Source organism: Lathamus discolor, chromosome 2 (genome assembly GCF_037157495.1).
Source record: "Lathamus discolor isolate bLatDis1 chromosome 2, bLatDis1.hap1, whole genome shotgun sequence".
Lineage (NCBI taxonomy): Eukaryota > Metazoa > Chordata > Aves > Psittaciformes > Psittacidae > Lathamus > Lathamus discolor.
Window position 1 is genome coordinate 105,413,977 of NC_088885.1, and position 21,803 is coordinate 105,435,779.

The 21,803-nt window shown below is 39.7% G+C and overlaps 1 protein-coding gene across 3 annotated transcripts in view; it reads right to left on the reverse strand.

The window, feature by feature from the left end:
- LDLRAD4 (low density lipoprotein receptor class A domain containing 4) overlaps positions 1-21,803 on the reverse strand; it is a 288,224-nt gene that overhangs the window by 182,566 nt on the left and 83,855 nt on the right. For all 3 annotated transcript variants that reach the window (XM_065667940.1, XM_065667938.1, XM_065667939.1), the window contains one exon: positions 30-488. In XM_065667940.1, the coding sequence (XP_065524012.1) occupies positions 30-69 (40 nt within the window). In that variant the 5' untranslated portion in view covers positions 70-488. The remainder of the gene's footprint in view (positions 1-29; positions 489-21,803) is intronic.

A 21,803-nucleotide genomic window follows, 5' to 3' on the forward strand; every position in this document is an offset into this window, starting at 1 on the left:
AAACGCTGAACTAGAACAGAAGTCCTTACCTGTGAAAGCATTTGTGGCCTGAAAACCAGCTTCCTGCATACTGCTCTCCCAGCGAAGCTTGAGATTCCCGTCTTAACCTGTCCTTACTGGAGACAACTGCTGAGCTTGAAGCTGTCAAGTCACTTCCATCTTAGCTTGTCAGAGTCCATTTCTCTCTCCATTCCTGTATTTGGCACCATCCAGTTCCCACCTGATCCCAGGTCTTTTGATCTCTAGACAGACGGGTTCTGCACTGAACCTAAGTAGGAAGTGTCGGACAGTCCCATCAACCAGCCAGCCAGAGGATTTGGGCCATGATGAATGTGGAAATGAAGCAAATCGCCTGCCAAGGCTTTATTTCCCTTTTATAATGAAGTTCTAATCCTCTGTTCATTCAGCATCATTTTTTCAGGTCTTGGCCAACGGTGATGTTCAATTGTCTCTCCTCTCTTGCGTTCCCCTCTCCTCAGGCACGTTCACTGAGGAATTAAAAAAGAAGAGATTATGTTTCCTGATGACCTGTAGCAACACTAAAATTAACAGACTCCAGGGAACAAAAACCCAAAACACATTATCAGGGATTGATTGTACACATTAAAGGAAATCTTCAGAAGGCAAATCTTGCGATTTTGCTGAGATGCAAAGTGTGACCACACAGCTCTTTGAAGTGCAAAGAGGAACAGTGCTGAGGGTGTCATATGCATCTCTGAGAACATGATATAATTTACATTTCAAAAGCCATATTTAGCAGAGATGGGGGCAGCAATACAATAACAAAATTGCAGTTAAAAGGGAAGAGGAAAAATACTCAAGGCTCTCAAGTCTAGTCTATTCAAAACCACAGTGAGATTATTAGCATTTCATGTATAGCTGTTCCCCTTCTTTTCTGGAGCAGGAAAAGGGAGTGCTGTCTGCTAACACTATAATACGGTTTTCTAACAATCTTCTGAGGTTAAATACCTTTGTATGTCTTGCTGTCAATTATCTATTTAAAATCTATTTAAAATCTCAATTGTAAGACAGATGACACTATTTGGGTGTCTTTAGACATTAGGCTAAGGTTAGAAACACCCACAGGCTACACAAGAAAAGGTGGTTATGTTTTTCTTGATACTACTACTTCTGCATGGCAGGAATGTATGCAGCTCACTGAAAACTACAGTCATTGCACATCCAGCTTTTAAAAACCAAGATATATTTACTTTTGTAGGGTGAAAGCAAATAGCAGACAAGTACGTGTTTAGGGAGATGACTGTACTAGAAAACAAGAAAGAAAGAAAAGAGGACTTGGAGGAGAACTCATTCACCCCCAGTCATCCTGTTACTTCATGTAATAATGCTTGGCTCACTATCTCCAAACTCAGTGACACAGGCGGGTTCAGGCTGAAACTATATCTGTGACGATCTTATGATCTACTAATGGATTTTAGCTAATGAGTCTAGCCAGGGCTTGTAGTGCTGGATTGAACTCAAGGCCTATGTCCTGAAGCAGAGATCCCAGTGTCCCTGTCAGTTCTAGCACCCACTGCTTCAGAGAACAGTGCAAGACCAGGCTCAGTGGGCAGGTGTGAATAACCCACCAACCCACTCCCCAGCTGCACTTCACCCTTTTCCTTGACTTGTAAAATCTAGGGACTAGCTTGTACCCTGAAGCATAAGGCTGAATATCTCAGATGGCCCAAAACTTCAGAGAAGAGTCTCATGCTCCTTTGGGCATCTCCTACTTTGCCAGCAGCTCCGAGTGCACAGCCAGCCAGCTCAAGAAAGCTTCATTAGTGCCCCTTCCTGGGGGACAAAAAAGGATCTCTTCTCAGGTGTCTCACTGAAACCAAGCAACCCTAGCACCTGATAAATGTAATTTTCCTCAGAACACACTGAATGAAAACTAGCTGCTAAAAGACAAGTTTTCAGTCTTAATGATGTTGCTGCTTTTTTTTTTTTTTTTTTGCCCAATTTTGTTACGCCAGTATTACTGAGGAGCACACGTTTTTGTCTCAAAACACAGCACAGGACTGACTGATTAGTTACTTGTATTGAAATCTAGACATTTGCATTCAAATCAAATGAGGTTACAGAACAGATTTAAGATGTTTTCCCCTTTTCTCACCCAAATATCTCAACATAAAAGCGGAGAAAGTAGAAATTAAGGAGGAAAAAAAAAAAGAAAAGAAAATAGAAGAAAATGTGTTTACATGTAATATCTTCTATCACAAAAAGCTGCACAAAATAGTCTTTAAAATGCTATTATTCCTGAATGTCAGGTCCTCAAGATGCTTTTTCAGCCCTTCGGAGTGCTCTATGTAACTAATACCCATTTCGTATCAGGTTATTTTATTCTAAAATACACACAACTGAGCAAGTGTAATATACATACATCGCAGCACATACTTCTTTTGGATGTTAGCATTGTGGTAACTATTCTGTAATGACTACAAGTGGATACTGCAAGCATTTCCCAAGCTTTTTCTCTAGGGGCCTGAGTTTCTTCTATATTTATAAGAGCAGGTCCATGTTTACATTCACACTTTCAGCCTTATAACTCTTGAGTTTGGTTTATAAATCCACAGTTTTGATGCCTTCTGTTTTCAGCCTTTTAATTTCTCTCCACATCTTAAAGATACTCAAGAGATGTGCACTAATACCTTAACATCCAGGAAAATTCTCTTCTTGTTACATCTTTGCATTAGATAGAATAAATCTGTGATTCTTAACAGAATAAAATACTTTTACCTTCTCAAAAAATAACTTTTTATTAAAAGGAGAATTATTTTCCATACCTTCAACAGTTCTGCTAAACTAGTTAAGAACCCAACAGTGCTGAAGAAACTCTATGGCACAGGCACTTTCGGCATTCACTGCTTCTTCAGCTAGGAAGATGTAATTTTAACATTACAAGACACTGAAACACAGAGTTCATTCAGGCCTTAAAATTTAGAAGGCAGTGCACTGAATCAGGTTTAAGTTCTCCCTTGAGGACTCAAGTGAAAGAAAGTACTAATATCTCTTGATTGCCCTAAGTGAGCATTTTCTATCACTGCAAAAGACTCTTCTCCCTTGGCAGATAATGAACTCGGTGGTGGCTAAGCAGGACAGAAGTCAGGAAACGGAACAAGCTGCTGGGGCTAGCCTGTGCAGTGCTCAGTGCTTGTTGGGCCTCTTCACAACGTAAACCCAAATTCACTACTTATAAAATGCTTCACAGTTACTGCTAAGCAAGCTATTTAATGAGTATTTTCAACGCACAGACTTTCCATCAGTCATATCTGCACAACAGTTTCGGGTCTCTCAGTTCTAATGCAGTCAGGGAAGACAAAAAAGCGGCCTAGCCGATTCCACAGCAGATCAGGAAAAAGGCCAATTCCATTTTTAACAGCATGTAGAGCTATGACCTTTGTATTGCACTTCACACCATCCAGAAATTTCCATTAAAACAGAACTGATATGTAAAGAGAGGAGTCTTGTGTTTGTTTCCCAACAGACCAGCATGTTTGCATGTACAGAATGGGCCAGGACCTACGCTGACACATTTTGGTATGGCCCAGCAACTCTAGTGAAGCTGTGCGTTTATCCTTTTCTATCAGTGTGGTGCAGAAGCGTTAAAGCAACCTGCCTGAAGGATCAAAAAGTAAAAATATGTGTATCTGAAAAAGAGAGTGAAAAGTAAATAAAACTGACAGAACTACAGTAAGGTGTGATCTTGGATATAACTATTATACTTTTCACAACCGGCAGAGACCCCAGCGGGAACACATCCCGTTACACTGATCAGATGGCAAAGAGAAAACGTAGACTAGAAAGACTAGAGATTTTCTTTTTGCTCCATCTGTTGCCTCCTTTCTGATTGCAACAGGAACTCTGCTTCTACTTCTGCTTTCATTCATCCACTGCAATTTTACATGAGTCTCTGAAGCAAACTAAAGCAAAACATTGCATTTTACAAATATATAGTTGTGCTATAAAGATTTTCGGCTACTGTGCACTTAAGTGATTGAATACTTAGAGAAAAATCAAATCTATTTGTTTTCATCCTCCCCACTTTTCTCAGATTTGGTCCTGGGAAAGACACCACCATCTGAACCTCACACAAACTGCAAAAAGAAAATATTTTGACTATTTAACACCTTATGTGAGTTACATGTTCTCATGGTATATTTAGCTAGTCAACCTGCTACTCCTCTTTTCAAAACATTTGAAGATGCAGTATTAACGGGTCACTGTAAAAAAGAATCTGAGAAAAGTAACCAATAAGTGTCATTAAATCCTGCAATAATATCAAAATTTTACGAAGTATTGTGCGGGCGTCAGTCAGGACCAAGCTTGGAGTAACTTGCACTCAAAGAAGAAGTGAAATACTGTTTCTTCCAAGACTGGAATCTCTGTAGTATCTTGAAAAACTCAAAAGCATTGGCTGACATGGAAATGCTGCAGCTTGGGGTTTTTATCTGTGGGTTTGGGTTTTTTATTCCCATTTCCTTTCACTATATACAGTCTGTTTCCCTGGCCTAGTGCTGCTGGTTGCCACACAGGCATTAAGAACTCACTGCATGCGTTGTCAGAAGGGCTACAGCCTTTGAAGTGTCTCCTGAGATACCCCTTGGCACAAGATGTTGTAAAGGACAGCATTTCAATGAGTTAACAAATTTCCTAACAGGAGTTAGAAACTTTAACAAGTTTCCTAACAGATAGTAGAGTAAGCCCACAAGTTTACATTTTTGAGAAAGTTACTGAATAACTTGTGAGCTGTGGTTTAATTTAACTTAATCGAGTGAGGACTCACTGCCTGAATTTCTAGCTTTTAGTGAGAGAAGTGTAAAAGGGGGGAGAGCCTGAGCTAATATGCACTGCTTTTGCTGGGGTCCCTGCAGAAGGCAGGTGCTGAACAGGAGTAAATCACAGAAAAATATAATAGTTTGGGTCGGAAAGGAGCTTCAGATGTCATCTAGTCCAACCCCCCTGCAATGAGCAGGAACATCTTTAACTAGATCCCAAGTGGAAGCTCGGCCACCACCAGCATCAACCCACTCTGTGCTAAAAGGACAGAAGCAACACTGGGTGAGCTGGCAGTATGAGTCCAGCTCAACAAAAGATTTAAGCGTGTGTCCAAGGAAAAAGTAATCTGAGTGAAGCCAGGACAAGTACTAAACTATCCATATGCTTAAACACTTCACTGAAATAAGGCCTGTACTTCTATGAGTTAAGGCAGCATAGACTTGGATATATATTTAAGAAGTTTCTAGCTGGAAAACTACTTTCAAAATTTTGTTTTTATACAATGGTGTTTATAGAAATATCCTTTAAAGTTTGCTCTAGCAATTTTAAATGAGCCACATGCATACATATATAGCTCACCTGTCTAGCCCCTTTTGGATTCAGCAAATTTTCTGGGCTTTGGTTTTGCTTCTCTCAGAGACTTCTAAATCAGTTATATTAATATCTACCAGTTACAAGTACTCTTTTTAGATGGCAAAGCCTGCATTTTACTGTGTGATCCTCATTTATTTTATTTTCTTTTATCTAAAATTTGTCTTTCTTCCAAGGTGACTTTCACAGGAGACCATACAACTATACACAAATCGAACAGAGAACCAGATGTTTAAAATATGTTTATCTAATCATATCGTTCTCACACACACTCATATACATCATTTGTTTCCACATATACATCATTTGTTTCCACTTCCTATCTTCAGTATTTGTATAGGTCAGTTCTGACTTTTTAAACAGCTGCTGTATCTCACTTTCTTGGTGCTTTCCAGTGACATACAAAATGAGTTTGTATGTGAGGTTCTCTTATACATACTTATATTCCTACAGATACTTTCAGATACTCTTCAGATTGTTTAGTAACAGTATCCAAGCTTATTTTTACTTCCCTTTTTGCTACAGCACCCCCTGAATTGGGGCAAATGGAGGACAACCAAAGCGAGGTTGTTGCATTAGTTGAAGCAGGAAGCAGGTCTTGAGAAAAGGGCATATGGCCAAAACCAAGCACTGTTTTTTCTACAAATAAAGCAAAATATATCCCCAATGCCAGCACACACTGCAAAAGAAACACAACAGACAATGCCTAGTTTAAAACAAAAAGGACGATTGTTTTGGTACAGACATTTCTTCTCCTCCTCCTGTTTATTTCTTTTTGGAACAAAGCAACACCTGAAGCAACGATATAACAATCAGTCTGTTTAGTAGCTTCATGCCAAAGCGAATAGCCCCTGGTAACCAAATAGTAAGGAGTATTTCACTTGAAGAAATACTATAAATAACTGATAACACAAAGGAGCATGTCACATTTCCTTCCATTAATCTTGTTAAGTGAAATAATTTGGGCCCTCTATTTTCTACCTCTGTGAACAAACTAAAGAGCCATACATCTTACCATAGCCGTACTGACAGAATGCAGTAAAACCCCAGTGGAAAAGTTTCCTAAGATCTCAGTGACAAGCTATTGGATTTGGATGAGATAATTATTGGGAAGACTGTACAAGCTGTGTTATACAGAGCAAATTAGAAGATGGCCGTTATTTATTTTTGGACCTTAATAAAATTGTAATTACCAGAAGTTGTCAGGAGGAATCATTAATCATGCTGCTCTATGAACCTGGCCAGTCAAAGAAAGAAACTGAGCTCTGAAATTTATTTGCCAAAATATCAAAATAGGTACTAAAAGCAAAATCCAGCCTCATTTAATCTTTTTCCAAAGCAACACAGGGTCAGTTATTTAAATTTGCAGAAGGCTGGTAAAAGCAAAAATTACACTGAGCGGACTACTAAAAAAACCACAAGTTTTTGACGGGTGTTCCCATGATTTCTAATAGAAAGGAGCAGTTGCCAGAAACCCCAGGGATACTGCATTTCTCAAGATGGTGAGCATCCAACATCCAGCTACACTCCAAAGGGCATTTAGCATCACAGCACAGCAGTGGAAAAAACTGTGGTTGTGAGTCACAGTGGCAGAACCTGACCACCCTGATAAGCAATGGCAGGATAGGAAAGTTACTGGCTGTACTGTGTAGGATGCGTGTGCAAGGTGGAAACACCTCAGGAGAACACAACATGGCCACTGCCAATCCAGTGTTAAGATCATTATGAACATGGAGCTGAGCATAAGCTGAGAGACATGTTTCTCTCCTCCTCCTCCCCCACAGCAACTCATTGCTGCTTCAACAGAATGTTTCTTCCGGCTTCCTTCCTTTCACCTCATTTTGAGAACCTACCACACAGACACAAGTAATGTCTTGTTTAAAAACTCTCCATTTTCCACATGTACATAGTGCATTTTCCAGGTTCTCCCTAGCCAACACAAGCTTCCCGAGTTCTTTAACCAGATTTTTAGGTGTAACAGGAGCACACGGTCATTTGTCATCTCCACTGACAGACTCTGCAGAAGAGAAGCAAATGGGCAGTGCTCCTTTCCTGCAGCAAATGATAGGATCTCAACCATCCCCATCGTTCCTGGGAGATTCAGCAGCAGCCCCCTTCACTGACAGCACCTGCCAGGGAAACCAACCAACCTCTCCCACCGAACTGGTTAGAGCAGCCAAAAATCCTAACACACACAAAGAAGATACAGACACACACGCACCTACTTTGCTCACAAAAAGCAGACTGTGTGAATTCAGCCAAGCTGCACTTTGTTTCTGAAGGCAGAAACATCTGCACTCTGAGTGTTCTGGAAAGAAAGCCCAGAAGACAGTATCTCCCGTGTGAAAAATCCCAACCAGCGTATGGACACAGAATGGCACAATCCTCCCACTGAACAGTACTGGGGACTATGGATGCAAACATACATGAGAATCTGGACATTCAGGGATTAATAGGAGTTATCCAACATTATTCCGACTTCTGTCTAAATGCTTGATATGAATGAAAAGGCACAACACAATGCTCATTTTGGCAAATGCAAAATGGAGAAGAGAACAGGGAACCTGTGCTAATTTAATGAAAAATTAACTGGTTCTATAGAGACACTCAATATGGAAGCTGCTGAAGAATAAAACTACTATCTGTACAGTACTTGGATTTGCTACATACACCACTGGGAAGTGAGGGTGCTCAGCCACTCTCAAGGATGTAGCGTCCTGTGCACTTGGGTCATCCTCTTCTGCTAAAGAATAAAACATGAACTATAAAACTGAATTAGAATAAACCGCTACCATATTAACTGAAGAAGGACTGATAAGAATTTCATAAGTTCCTGGAAGGCTGTATCAATCAGTGCTATGAAAGTCCATCTGCTGTGAGAAGCAGCTCTTCAGCATGGTACAGAATGTAGGAGAAAGGCCCACTAGTATTTTACATGCATTACATTATTAGACAAAGCTAGTTTTAGTTTCCTGTGAATCAAGCCACACCACAAGAATTCATGTGGTTTATTTACAGTGTCTCAGGAGCCAACATCATCTGCATGCTTGCACAAAGAAATGCAAATGGAACATAATCCAGATGAGCAAAACCCAGTTTAAAGAAACCACAGAGAGCACCCAGCACATCAGCAGCAGTGTTCCCAGTACTCTGCAGTATAGTTGCAGTCAGTGTAAGAAGGTAGTCACATCTGCAACCTAAAGAAGGTGTGCAACTATTTCAGACTGCTTATACAGATCATGTACTGCACAAATCCATTTTACATCCACTACTACAGAAAACTTCAAAAGATGTATGACTGCATCCAGAAAGGACCCTTGTTATAACAAATACCTAAAACTTCTCCAAAAGAACTGCACCAGATTTTAGATGACTGAAAAATCCTGAGGTTTGCTGATCCGTATTCTACCAGTTTTGATTTTCATGCTAAACTACAGCAACCTACACAAAGCAACAGAGTTTTAAACTCCTGATTGCCTCCATTAAGACCAGGTCCCCATTTTGCCCAGTAACAAACCCAGCAAGTTTAAATTATGTCTCCATTATTATACTATGACTGAGCTTTGAACTTAATGCAACAATCCAGAGACTCAAACTATTGCCATAACATGGTCTCCAGATGCTCTGCTTTCCAAGAGCATCTGCTTGAATTTTACCCTCTGAATGACATTAGATAACTGAATTAACATAGAGCCTGTATCAGAAGTCATATCCAAGCCAAAGTTTCGCTTGAGTCCATGGTGGTTTTGCCCATGCCAGGCAAAAGAAAATGAACTCTGCATTATTGCTAAATAATCTAGACAACACCGAAGAAAGAGCAACTTTGGTATTTAAATGTGTAATTGCTACAGCATTTCTTAGTGACAACTAATAAATACAACTTTACTCCAACTTTCAACCTAGAAATGAGAAAAGGAACAAAATAATGGTTTAGCATTTCTCATAATTATCTTGAACTTGGGAGACTGGGCTTTGTATTTTTTGGCATGCTACCTGATCTCTCTGGGCTTCCCTTCCCATCAGTAAAGTAGATGTAACTTCTACCTGTAGATTAAGGAGCTATAAAATGCTTAGGAACAGAGGTGTTGCTGGTAAGTATAAAAAGCTAAAGCAGAGGTTGTATTAATTTGATTTTGTTCTCAAGTGAGTATTTCAGTCTACAAATCCAAAACAATTCTATTTGCATTATAAAATCACACCAAATAAACCCTTTTAACTAAGTAAAAGGCCAGGGAGTCTTTATTTCCAGGCAATATCAACAATACAGACTCTCCTTTAAGCCTGTCCTTCTTCAAAAAATCCGTTGGAAAACAATTCACAAAATAACTCACAAGATTCAAGAGGAGAGCACAGCTGGGAAGCAGTATCCTGAGGTGATCAGCTAAATCTCATTTTCCAGAGAACTACACAGTTCATTCTCCCAAGTCCCTCATTACTTAACACACAAAAGCAGAGGCTCTTTTTTCCTGTCCTTGAAGGATAGCTTTTTACATAAACAAACTACATAAAGGCATGGGAAGTAATGCTGTTATTAGTTAAATCTGTGAAATTCCCCTACTTGAAAAGTCCTTGTTTAGCACAGATAGAACAGAATTTCGACTCCCCCACTTCAGCTGTAATTTAGGAAGCACTCCTAATACCAATTGGCAAAATGAAAAACCCACTGAGAACTCACCATGTCTGTGTTTTTTTTAATCTGGTGCCCTACCTATTTTCTACCAACATTTTTTAATAACAGATATATCTTAATGTTACCATATTTTAAAACCATTCTTGTTATGCTCATATACAGTGTGTTTGGATGCAACCGAGGCAAGTAACTGCATGTAACTGAAGTGTGTTAGCAACACAACACTAACAGCACCTTCTTTAATAACTGGGAGAAAAACCCCTCTGAGGTTTTTGACCAAACAACTCAAAAATGGGTATCAAGGAAAATCTGGCTGTTTTCTTTCTCTCAAGCAAACATCCCATTCAATTGTCCTCATACTATCCATGCATTTAGGGAAATGTGACCTCTCTGGCCCTGTTTTGCGTTTCACAACACCCTTTTAAGTACAAAACCATAACATTTACTTTCAGATACCCGTAAGATCACGTGTGGTCTTTCAAGCCTACCTGCCACTCTTCTCCCCCCAGCAACCGTCTGCCAATAACACCACAGATTCCTATAGGAAGAGCCTACACAGACATAATTTACAAATAATTATGAACTGTAATTAAAGCTTCACAGCTACGAATAGAAACATTGCAGAAGAAAATAATGATCTCTGCAAATGAACAATCATTATCCCCCTTGTTCAGCCATGGAGTTGCAGCTTTGTATTTCCCAGCTGTTAGCGTACCATCAGCCTTATCATAAAAACAAAGCCTACTTTTGACCTTTTTTTCTGTTTCTTTTTAAACAAGTGGAATATGTAATGAGAGTCTGACTTTATGCCTTTGATAATTAAGCTCCCAATATCATGGCATGTTTTCTAATAGGAGCATCTGCTTTCTCTTTTGAAGCCCTACAGCCAAGAAAGCATTGGACTTACTAATAAAATACAATAAAGAACCAAACATCTGGGCGGGAAAGATGTATGGAAGGGGACAAACTGTCTTCCTTTCAAAACACTCAGGAGACAGAAAAGCTCATCCAAATAAAATTCAGTTTTTCTGTTGAGGAAGCAGCTGGAAGGAATGATGCTGATGATTCTTATTCCACTATATCCTGCTGCAAGACACAAACTTATTTAGAGGAAATAGAGGGCAAAGCAGAAAAAATCCCACCTGTATTAATCTATAATACATAGTTAAAAGCTTCTGACAGTGCAACCCGTTCCCATGCCCAAGGAACAGGCAGATGGGTGTACATAAGTTCTTTCTGCTAACAGCGCTGGCAGAAAAGGGCTTCATATCAACACTTCAAATACTGAAAAGAGAAAACAGGACAAAAATAAAACAAGAAACACTAAGATCCCAGAAGAGTTAAATAGCTAGAATTTTGGATCAACAATTTGAGCATCTTATATAACACAGTTCATCATATGGTACCCAGTCACTCATGCATCAAGAGCAGAAACTGGGTTAACTACAAAATTTCTCAGAAACAAACTGAAACCTTGATTTTAAAACACTTCTAAATGTGCCAAATACTTCGGTACACTGTTCAAAGTTAATTACCATCAAACCAAATATCTGTGTTTTGCATTCTTTTTAAGTGCAAAATCTGTGGGGCTGTATGCTGATGCTGTAAATGGCACTCACTTTCTGTAAGGGTGTGAAGCATTTCTTCACACCATTGACCTAAGGGAACATGAAGGTGTCAGAAAACCTTTCCAAGGGATGATGGTCATCCCAGAACCCACACGTAAACTACAGTCTCCCACTCAGCAATGGTGCAGAGATCTGACTGCATTATCTCACCTCCAGCTCAGAGGGATGTATCTACACCTCATGCTGCCCAGGATCACTGCCCTGCTCTCCTGTCTTCCTGAACAGCAGACAGTAAGGGCTACTGTCACTGAAGGGACAACATCCAGAGGATCCACATATAGGTCTTTCTACAGCAAATGGAAGAATTACTTGTTCTCTTCAGAATCCGATTTTGTGGAAGAAGCATGTTGTTATCCGGTATATACAGAAGCCAACAAAACTAATCCTGATTGATCTAGACATTTTTCTGACTTTTCTCACCTCACACTTGTTGTCTCAAGTTTGTTGGTGTCCTTTGTTTTTAAAAGATACGCAAGGAAAAAGAACCGAAGTAATGTATATAAAAATCTGTTCCCTAGCATGCTGACAGAATCAAAACCAAACCAACCAACTCTGGCATGTTAATTCAGAACACATTATGGATTTGTAATGGGACAGTTTCTAGCATGTGTATCTTCACAACTCTAAAACTCAATTAACAACATGATGTCAAAGGTTTTGCTCCTGTTGCATCATCAAGATAGAACAATACAGTCGCAACACTGATGTTGCAACATCAAGATAGAACTCATTTTCTATCCACTGATACTTCATGGCAAGACTGAAGCTCTACATTTATTTTAGAACTCAAAAAAAGTTCTTGGCCTTTTTATTAAAACCATACAGAACAGACAAGGGGAAAAAAAAACACCAAATATGCATTTGCAGGCAGAACTATGTTTTTAACAAATAACCAAACCAAATTTACCTTGTAGCCAGAAGCAAACACCAAAAATGCCAGCTCAGAGGGATATTTTCTGTTAGTAACACTATCACTTTGGGAAACTATTAAAACAGCATTGGCAAAAACTGAATGCAGTTCAACTCTGGTTTCCAGCTAAAGGCCATTTCACACAGATATGCTTTGCCTTCCATTACTCAGCTGCATAATATAAACCACAAATTACACTTGCAACAAATCTGAACTGACAATGCCAAATTTTAATTGAAACACACGAGAGCAGTTGGGCAATGCACAAGCATTTTATAGGCAAGTTAGTAGTGCTGACGACTGGAATAAACCTCCCATACAAGGGTGCAAGGGATGTAGTTTCCTTATTTTATTTTAATCCTTCCTTCAAAAACCAGACAGATATGCTAAATTACAAAAGCAAACATCACAAATATCTTCCTAGTGTGAAAAATCTTTCTGGTCAAAGCCCATGAAAAGTCTAAGAAGTCTCCTAAGTCAGAGGAGGTTTCTTACAACCTCTTCATATGACAGCAACATGCAATGGCCTCTCATCATTCTAAGAGCTATGCAAAGCGTGTCTGAGAACTGTCTGTGTATTTGTGCATACACTTGTGTGCAAATAGCTTTGCATAAAGCCCTGTATACGAACCATGCCTGCAAAATCTGCTTTTCTAGAGCTCTGCATGGAATCAAGGCAGACATTTTTCTGCTAAAAAATAATTTACACTAAAAGAACAAAATGAAATCACCTCGTAACAACACAACGCAGTTCTCCTCCAGATAGTTTTCCTGAGATTACTAAGTCAATCTTATGACAGTGAATGGAAGAGACAAAGGAGACCTAAAAAAAATATCAGGAAGGAAACACACAGCATTCAAATTAAAATCTGTTAGCGGTACCTCAAGTCTAGTCTTTGTAATTAAGACTTTTCTCTGTTATTCTAGTTAGCTAGATGAAAAATTCCCTACTTCACTATGACACCCCTGCCCTTTAGGAAAGCACGTACATGGGAGTTAAAGCTGGGCACAGACAGCATAAGGGCCTTTTGTTCTACAGCAAGGTCAAAAAACATTTGCTTATGCTTGCTTTTGGGAAGGCAAAAGGTCGTCTGAGATGGAGGAGGGTCACTCTTGTCTCTATCCCCAGCTGGTCCTTGATTCTTTGGATGAGCTTATCAGCAAAACATCAAACATCATCACTTAGAATAGTCATGGAGAACTACATTAAGATTATGGATGCCACTAAAAAGTCGAAGCCCTCAACTGTTACCCAAATGTATTATATAAATGTAAATAAATGTATTTATTTCTATGAGCAGCTGAATCACAGCGGCTGCAAACTCCCACTACCTCAAAACTTACTTACAATCTAAACAGTATACACCATAATACAGCTGCAAAAAAAGCACCCCTATAATGTCAGTGAAACAGTGAAACAGAACTGCTGCACCTATTCCCCTTGGGAATGCTGAAGGTACCAGGCAAATGTCCTCTGCTCAGATCATTAAAACAAACAAAGCCATTGCCATGAAATCATTCACTGTGCAAAAACTTTATAAGCGCTATTATCTTTTATAGCTTAATTTGAGAACTGAGAATCTCTTGAGTGCTTTGCAGTACATTAATAAGAGACACTTTGCCTTACAAAGTTTATCATTATTACTGTACTGCCTGTGTCACCTCACAGAAGTAAATTTTTCCTAAAATTTTCCTTATACTAAGAACTTATATTTTCAGTCAGTGATAAAGGTAGGGGTGATTCTTAGGGTCTCCTTTACAGGACTGCTGTAATTTTCTTTTCCATAGTGCTTTTAAGGACTCATTATTAATAAAACTGCTGAAAAATTCCTCTCTGAAGTCATCAGGCATCACAGGTTTGACTGTGCTCCTATTTCCCTCCCTAAAATCAGAGGCCTCTGAAGTCTGAAGAGTGCTACTAGAAACTAATAAAACAATACTGAAAGTGGCAACCAGCAAACAAGGGAGGTTTTCATCTCCTGGGTGAGCTTGTAAACAAGCTCCACTGTTTCATACCTTACTCTGGCTACTTAAATATTTCACATCAATCTTTATCTGTTAACTAAGGCTGAACATGATCTGGACTCAGTTATTTGAGGGGTTTAAAGACAGACATGCAGAAGTCCACAGAGCCCACGATGATATCAGCAGCTTTCACCAGCACCGTCATGTCCCTCAGGGTGTGATCCTTCCCCTTCTCTAATACAGTCTCTATGCCAGCGAATACACTAAACACAGCCGTTATCAGTACAAAAGTTTGTAACTGGAAGGGCTTACTTTAGTCCCTGAGGCACAACTTTGTCTGGAATCAACTTGTACATCAACTTTCCTTGGGCCTGTGGAGCACCTGTATCTGCAAGCCTTTCCTGGGCACAAATGTCCAGGTGGGCAATGCAGGTGAGACCCAGTCCCTCACCAAACTCCATCCAGCTCACATCAGGAAGGATCCATGATGTTATCACCAGTGGAGACTGATCTTTCTAGGACCCACCCCGAAGATGTCCACCCAGATATGGGCACAGCCTGTAACACAGCACAAAGCACCTCGTCAAACTCTCTCATGATGAATAATACAGCATTTCAGAAGCAATACTGCAATGCTTTTACCTGCATTTTAATAAAGTATGATGTTCACATTTCTGGTATATTCATGTAGGATGCCCAACTGTCAAATCTGGGCCTAAATTTGTAAACAAACTATTTCAAGCAAATCAAGATCACGAAGTGCTTTTGAAATCATGCTTCACTTTGTTAACAAATACTGACGGGCAGCATTCTTCCATGTGGTTTTTTGGTTTTTTTTTTTTTTGTTTTTTTGGTTTTTTTTTTTTTGTTAAAGCATAGAAATTGTGCTGCATTCCAACTCGTTAACCATGCTGGGTTTTTCCCAAAAGGGGTACAACAAGAGACTGGAAGCACATGCAGGTTTGCTGGACCATCAAATGCAAATAACTTCTGTTTTGTTAGGGTTTTTTAAATGTAAAAAGCATTATTTAATCTTACATTTATGCATAAAACTTACTTGAACAGAATTTATTTACTCTTATTAGTTCTAAGAAACAACTGCCTAAGCTAATAAATGATTGCTTAAGTATGATTATGTGGAATTAATTTTCTCCATTCTTGAAGACAGAGTTCAGAGAAGATTATTAAGATTTTCAAATCAAGCTCCTAAAATAATTGTGTCGTCCCCAGTCTATTTGGGAATATGTATTAAGCTAATCAAACTGACAGGTTTTGCAGCAGAATTCAACACAACCCAAGTCCTGCTGTTGCTATAGCCCAGCAGCCCAGAAGCTGAGACCTCTTCATATTCACCTTGTCTTCCCAGTACTCTCCAGCACAGCATTTATTTTACTGAATTCACGTTTTTCTCTCAGTCCAGGATAAAAATGCCTTCAGAAATGAAATATGCACGTCCTCAGCATATGGCCTCAATCTTGGTTAATAACCCTGTTCAGACCCTGCTCTGACGGGAGAACCATGTACCTCCTCAGGGGCTTTTAAAGGAGGTCTTCATTGCATCAGTTTGATCTGGGTACACGAGGTGAGACAAGCAATGTTTTACTAGTATTTGTCAACACAATTGGAAAATTAAGAAGCAAAAACCAGATTTCTGCTGAATTTCTAAATAAGAGAGTACTGCAAGCTTCTCAAGAAAAGTCCTCCAGAGTATTTCTTGTTCATAAATGCATAATTTTCATAAATGCATAATACGCTTTTTATTAATCTCATTATTAGAAACTGTGGAGCCATTTTGACTAAAACATGCTGGAATGCAGGCAGCCAGCATGGAAAACTTCAGTACAAAAGTTAAAGACATATGAAATGATAAGCAGCTGAAAACAATCACACAATAGCAAATATTTAATAAAGAGCAGTAGCTAGATTACACACACTTGTTCTACAGTTTGAGCATGTGTATAGTTTACATGTGTATAGTTCACACACATCTGCATCTCAGTTTAGAAGCAGGAAGATCAGCAGAGCTTCCATGGAAAACTTCAAAAAGAAATATTTCTGCTAATAGCTAAAACATCCATTAATAACACAGAAAAATGAACCCCAATAATACGACCATAAAAACTAAGACAGTAAGCTAGGTAGTTACCACATAATTTTTATATGAACATTCACATCCCATCCAAACACACAGAGGAGTCCACAAGCTGTTTACAACTGAATTTGATGCATTTTCTTGTGTGAGTAAAATATGCATGTGAAAGATTTGAAATCTCTGTGTTTAAAAGCCTGCTCCTTCCTCTCTAGTTGGACATGCAAGAAGGTCTCCAAATCTCAGAGGAAAAGGTTTCCCCAAAGACGTTTTCCAGAAGAAACACAGAGCAAAGACCAACACTAAAGTATTGTAACCCTAATGTAATTTATCACAAGACTACGCAAAGGGATTTTAAAAACTGATTTAATCTGGCGAGAGGGTAGTTCTTTGTTCCTGACGACCACCACCTTGGATGAGTCACATACACAACAATACAGGAGTGTTCTTAGAGCACTTCCAGTAGCACTTCCATCACCAAGACCACCATGGTTACCAACCACTTTGCAGGTACTCTCACAGTACAGGACTAGGAAAAAAGAGTATGCTTGACAGTTTCTGCCTGCTCGTAGGGTGAAGGCAGACATATATGTTGTCATGATCCTGTGGTGTCAGCATGACAACAAAATTACTGCAGATTCCACTAATCAATGACAACAAATTCAATAATTACCTGTCTTACTGACCAAAACCAGTCACCTGCAGTGACTCTGCCTTGCAGTGCACTGCGCACTCCAGACAGACCAGGAGAAGAGAGTGTGAGAAGGAAAAGAAAAAAGGCTGGAAGAAAAAGTATTTCTCTATGATCTGCCAGAAACAGGAATCAGGAGGATGCTGAAATGTAGAAGTTGCCTTGCTAGCCTTCTTTGCTTCTACCACAAGGTCAAAAATATGTTTTAGCACACATGAGAAAAAAAATGTCCTCACTACCTTATTATGCGTATTTTAGCAAATGGATTGATCTGGCTTTTAGAGCTCATAAATAAGCAATTCTTAGCAATTATGAGGAATAAAACCCAAAGAATCTCCATTTTATCAACCAGGAAAGACATAACCAAGCATACAATAAACCCAGTTGTGAACTACCTAATGCCACCACCTAAATTAGACTTGTGAGTTATGCCCTTGTTTTAAACCAGAGGTCTGATTAACAGCTGTCAGGTTAGCGTTTAAACCCATACCGTTAAGTCAAATACAGTTAAAAAAGCAAGTTCCTTAATGGTAAGTAGGACGAAAGTATTTTCTTACTAGGAGATACAGCCTCTGGTGATCTCCGAATTATAGCAAAACTACAAATAACTTAAAATACACATACCATGTTACTTATGATCCAGTAGAGACCATCTGAAACCACCTGCAGGAAAAATGCTTAACTAAAAATACTTGCTGCAGTGAAACAAGCAATCTTCACCCTAAATGTAAAACCACCTCCTGACAGCTCTCTAGGAGGAGCACGAAAGTGAAGAAATACAACTTGGCTTTGAAGGGTATGATCTCTCAGGGCTTGTAGAAAGCTGTTTAGATAAATTATGAAAGAAATGAGTAGCAGAGATGGAGGTAAGAAGGAGAGAAAGAACCAAGCCAAAATGGCTTGTAACAATTGTAACAGACAACTGCTAAAGTATTAAATATATTATTAAATATATAATATATTAAATTAAGTTTGTCTATCCAACCCCCTCCCCCCAAAACTCTCATTCAAATACGAAAGAACCAACCCAGAAATCTTCAGTCCTTTGTCTCTCCTTACTGTCTGAGAGATTTGTTTGGTTTCAGCCTTCCATTGAGATAGCAGAGGGAAAACACAGGTGCACTTTCTGCCCTGCCCTGGCAGCAGCTGTCCCCTCAGCAGAGGCTGGGGCCCTCTCCTGCCACAGGGTGTGAAATGGTTTGCTCCCTTTGCACTCACACAGGTCTCTGCAGGCTTGGTCCAGGCACCTGTAAGACCACCTCTGGGACAGCAGCTCCCTTCCCCTTTCCCAAGCACGTGTTTTGGAGCAATCCCAAGCACAGCTGCAGGTTGGGCAGAGAAGAGATTCAGAGTGGCCCTGCGGAGAAGGACTTGGGGGTGTTGGTTGATGAGAAAATGAACATGAGCCGGCTGCAGTGTGCGCTCGCAGCCCAGAAGGCCAACTGTATCCTGGGCTGCATCAAAAGGAACGTTACCAGCAGACTGAAGGAGGTGATCCTGCCCCTCTACTCTGCTCTTGTGAGACCTCACCTGGAGTATTGTGTGCAGTTCTGGTGTCCTCAACATAAAAAGGACATGGAACTGTTGGAACAAGTCCAGAGGAGGGCCACGAGGGTGATCAGGGGACTGGAGCACCTCCCGTATGAAGACAGGCTGAGGAAGTTGGGGCTGTTCAGGCTGGAGAAGAGAAGGCTGCGTGGAGACCTCATAGCAGCCTTCCAGTACCTGAAGGGGGGCTGTAAGGATGCTGGGGATGGACTATTCATTAGTCCATCTGTAGTGATAGGACAAGGGGTAACGGGTTCAAACTTGAACAGGGGAAGTTTAGATTGGATATAAGGAGAAAATTCTTTCCTGTTAGGGTGGTGAGGCACTGGAATGGGTTGCCCAGGGAGGTTGTGAGTGCTCCATCCCTGGCAGTGTTCAAGGCCAGGTTGGCCAGATCCTTGGGTGAGACGGTTTAGTGGGAGGTGTCCCTGCCCATGCAGAGGGGTTGGAACCACATGATCTTAAGGTCCTTTCCAACCCGAACTATTCTGTGTTACGACAATGCTAGTCGCTCAACCTCAGCTGGGCACAGCACTGCCCACTGCTCTGTCCTCCTCAAGAGGATCAATGATTCCCAGGCTCCAAGCACCTCTCTCGGAGGTAGTAGCGGTGGCTGCGGAGGTCTGATGGGAGGTCTGAGTGGTGGCTGGAGGAGGCTGCTCCTCCCTGCCTCTCCAGGGCAAATTTATCACAGGGCTTGTGGTTTGCCCCAGGGAGGGTTTAAGCTGTGAGCTTAGGAACAAGCCGCAGAGGATTTCTTTCAATGCTGCAGACTTACTGATGGGTTAGGTTACATTTCTCAATAACTCCATTTATAAACAGTGTCAGAACTGATAGCTTTCCCTTCATAGAACAAGAAAACAACAGAGACAGCATCTCCACCTTGGTTTTAAAAGTCTTTATGAGTCACCACACAGCACAAATTAAAAACAAAAATGTATGTTGCTAAGTCAATCTGGAACTAAATACAAGAAAGGCTTTTGTTTTCCGAAATCTGGTTACTTGATTAGGGATAGTACGAACAGCTCATCTAGTGAGGATTAACATTTTAAATACTTCGTGTCAAAGACCGATTATATCCTGTCAAAGGAAATGTAAATGGACGCAGAACAGTTGTGAAACTGGAGGGGTGTTTATTAGTGCGTTACCAATTGTTTTCATTAACGCAGTGAGCTATTAACTTCTATAACAAACTCACCGTGATTTAACCTAGTAATGTTGTCCAAAGAGCGATGTGATGTAGTTTGAAGAAAACATAAGCAAATTTCATTTTAAGAAGAATATGAGGTTTATAAAACACATGTACTTTTCCAAATATTAATTGGAGTCGGGGTTTCCTTTTTAACCTTGCACTTGATTGCAAGTGTCCTGTGTTTCAGTGAAATTTTACCCCTACCTCATTCAATGGGAATTTTGCTAATAACGTCACTGACCAGAATTTTACCTGGGGGAGCCACATTCATTTCACCATTTTGTAAGTGAACCCAAGAGCACTATGTCTTATACAGTAAGGACAGAGCTTGAAGAAATCGGTAAATTTTCTGGTTTCTATGTTTTCCAAGCACATCTACTTAAATACATTAATATTCACAGAGGCCGCTGCGCATATTCACTTCCATTTTCAGCCAAGGGTCAGAACAAACTCCTTAGCTCTATTTCCTCATAATCAAGTGCAAACCTTTCTAAAACATTTGGCAAATTTCATCCGACCATAAAAAGGTTTGCACAACTAAATTACTTCAAACTCCTATCACAAATTACTAGTTCACATTCGCTATGGAAACAGACTTTCAGTTCACTTGAGAAATAACTAAGTCATAAGGATTTAACTCCCCGTGCTATTCATTAAAAATAATTATTCAATGCATAAAGGCTCAGTGCAAAGCGAGTGAATGGTCAGGCTGCAGTATTCCCTTTAGCTGAAGAACAGACATCTCAGATGCACTGAAGACGCGTTTCCCCACACAGCCCCCTTTATTGCTCATTTGGAAAAACTGTCTCTAGAATAAGATGAGACTTCAGACACCCATTTAGTTCCCCACTCCTATATTGCATTTTCCAATAGGAGCGCTGATTACTGGTAGACAATAATGATTCTGTAATGTGAACATCTGTGCAACAGAAAACAGACTGAGATTAAATTAATGGCATGCATCTCACCATTAAGCAGGTACCAAATAGTAAAGTTTTTTCAACTGCCAATAAACCTGACTAAATTCTTACCAAAGATTTAGCCATGGAAACATCGAAGTAATTTAAAAATCCATGAGTGAGATGCTCTTCAACACCCTTTTGAAATAAAACTGGGGTTTTTTAAATTAAATAATCAAACTAGTCTTAGGCAGAGCTTTAACTGAGGTCTGAACATAGAGCACTACAAATTTTATAAGTTATTGGTCTCACTACAACAATAACTCAGCCATATTGCCCATGAGTAGCAATTAATTAAGTTTAATAAGGAATACTATGAGTTGTTCCTGTTTTTAAAATCCTAGCCAGGACCCTAAACAATGCCACTTTTCTTATTCCAATTTTCAAATGTTTAAAAATACAATTGAACAAAATCATCTTCAATGTTGGAGAAAATCCCAAAGCATAAAAATTCACTTAAGTGCTCTATAAAACAAACTAACTAAATCCACGTGGCAGAAGAAACATCAGTTTCTCACAAGCTACTGAATACCTCCTTCCCAGCAACAGAAATAACATTTATCTTTAATAATATGCAAAGAAGAAGTTTTTCCCCATCACTAAAACTCTGAGTCAGGCATTCACTGAGGATTAAAAAGCAAACATTAGAAAAAATGAACTTAGTGTGCTGAAAATTCTCTATTCACTTCTATGCGTGCAGAAGATTTTTCCCTTTCTCCTTCCAGGGAAGAGTGATCTTAAAAGGCTTAAAATTATTTTCCTCTCTTAGCACTATAATATAAGACTACATCATACAACAGAAAGCCAAGGAAAAAATTCAA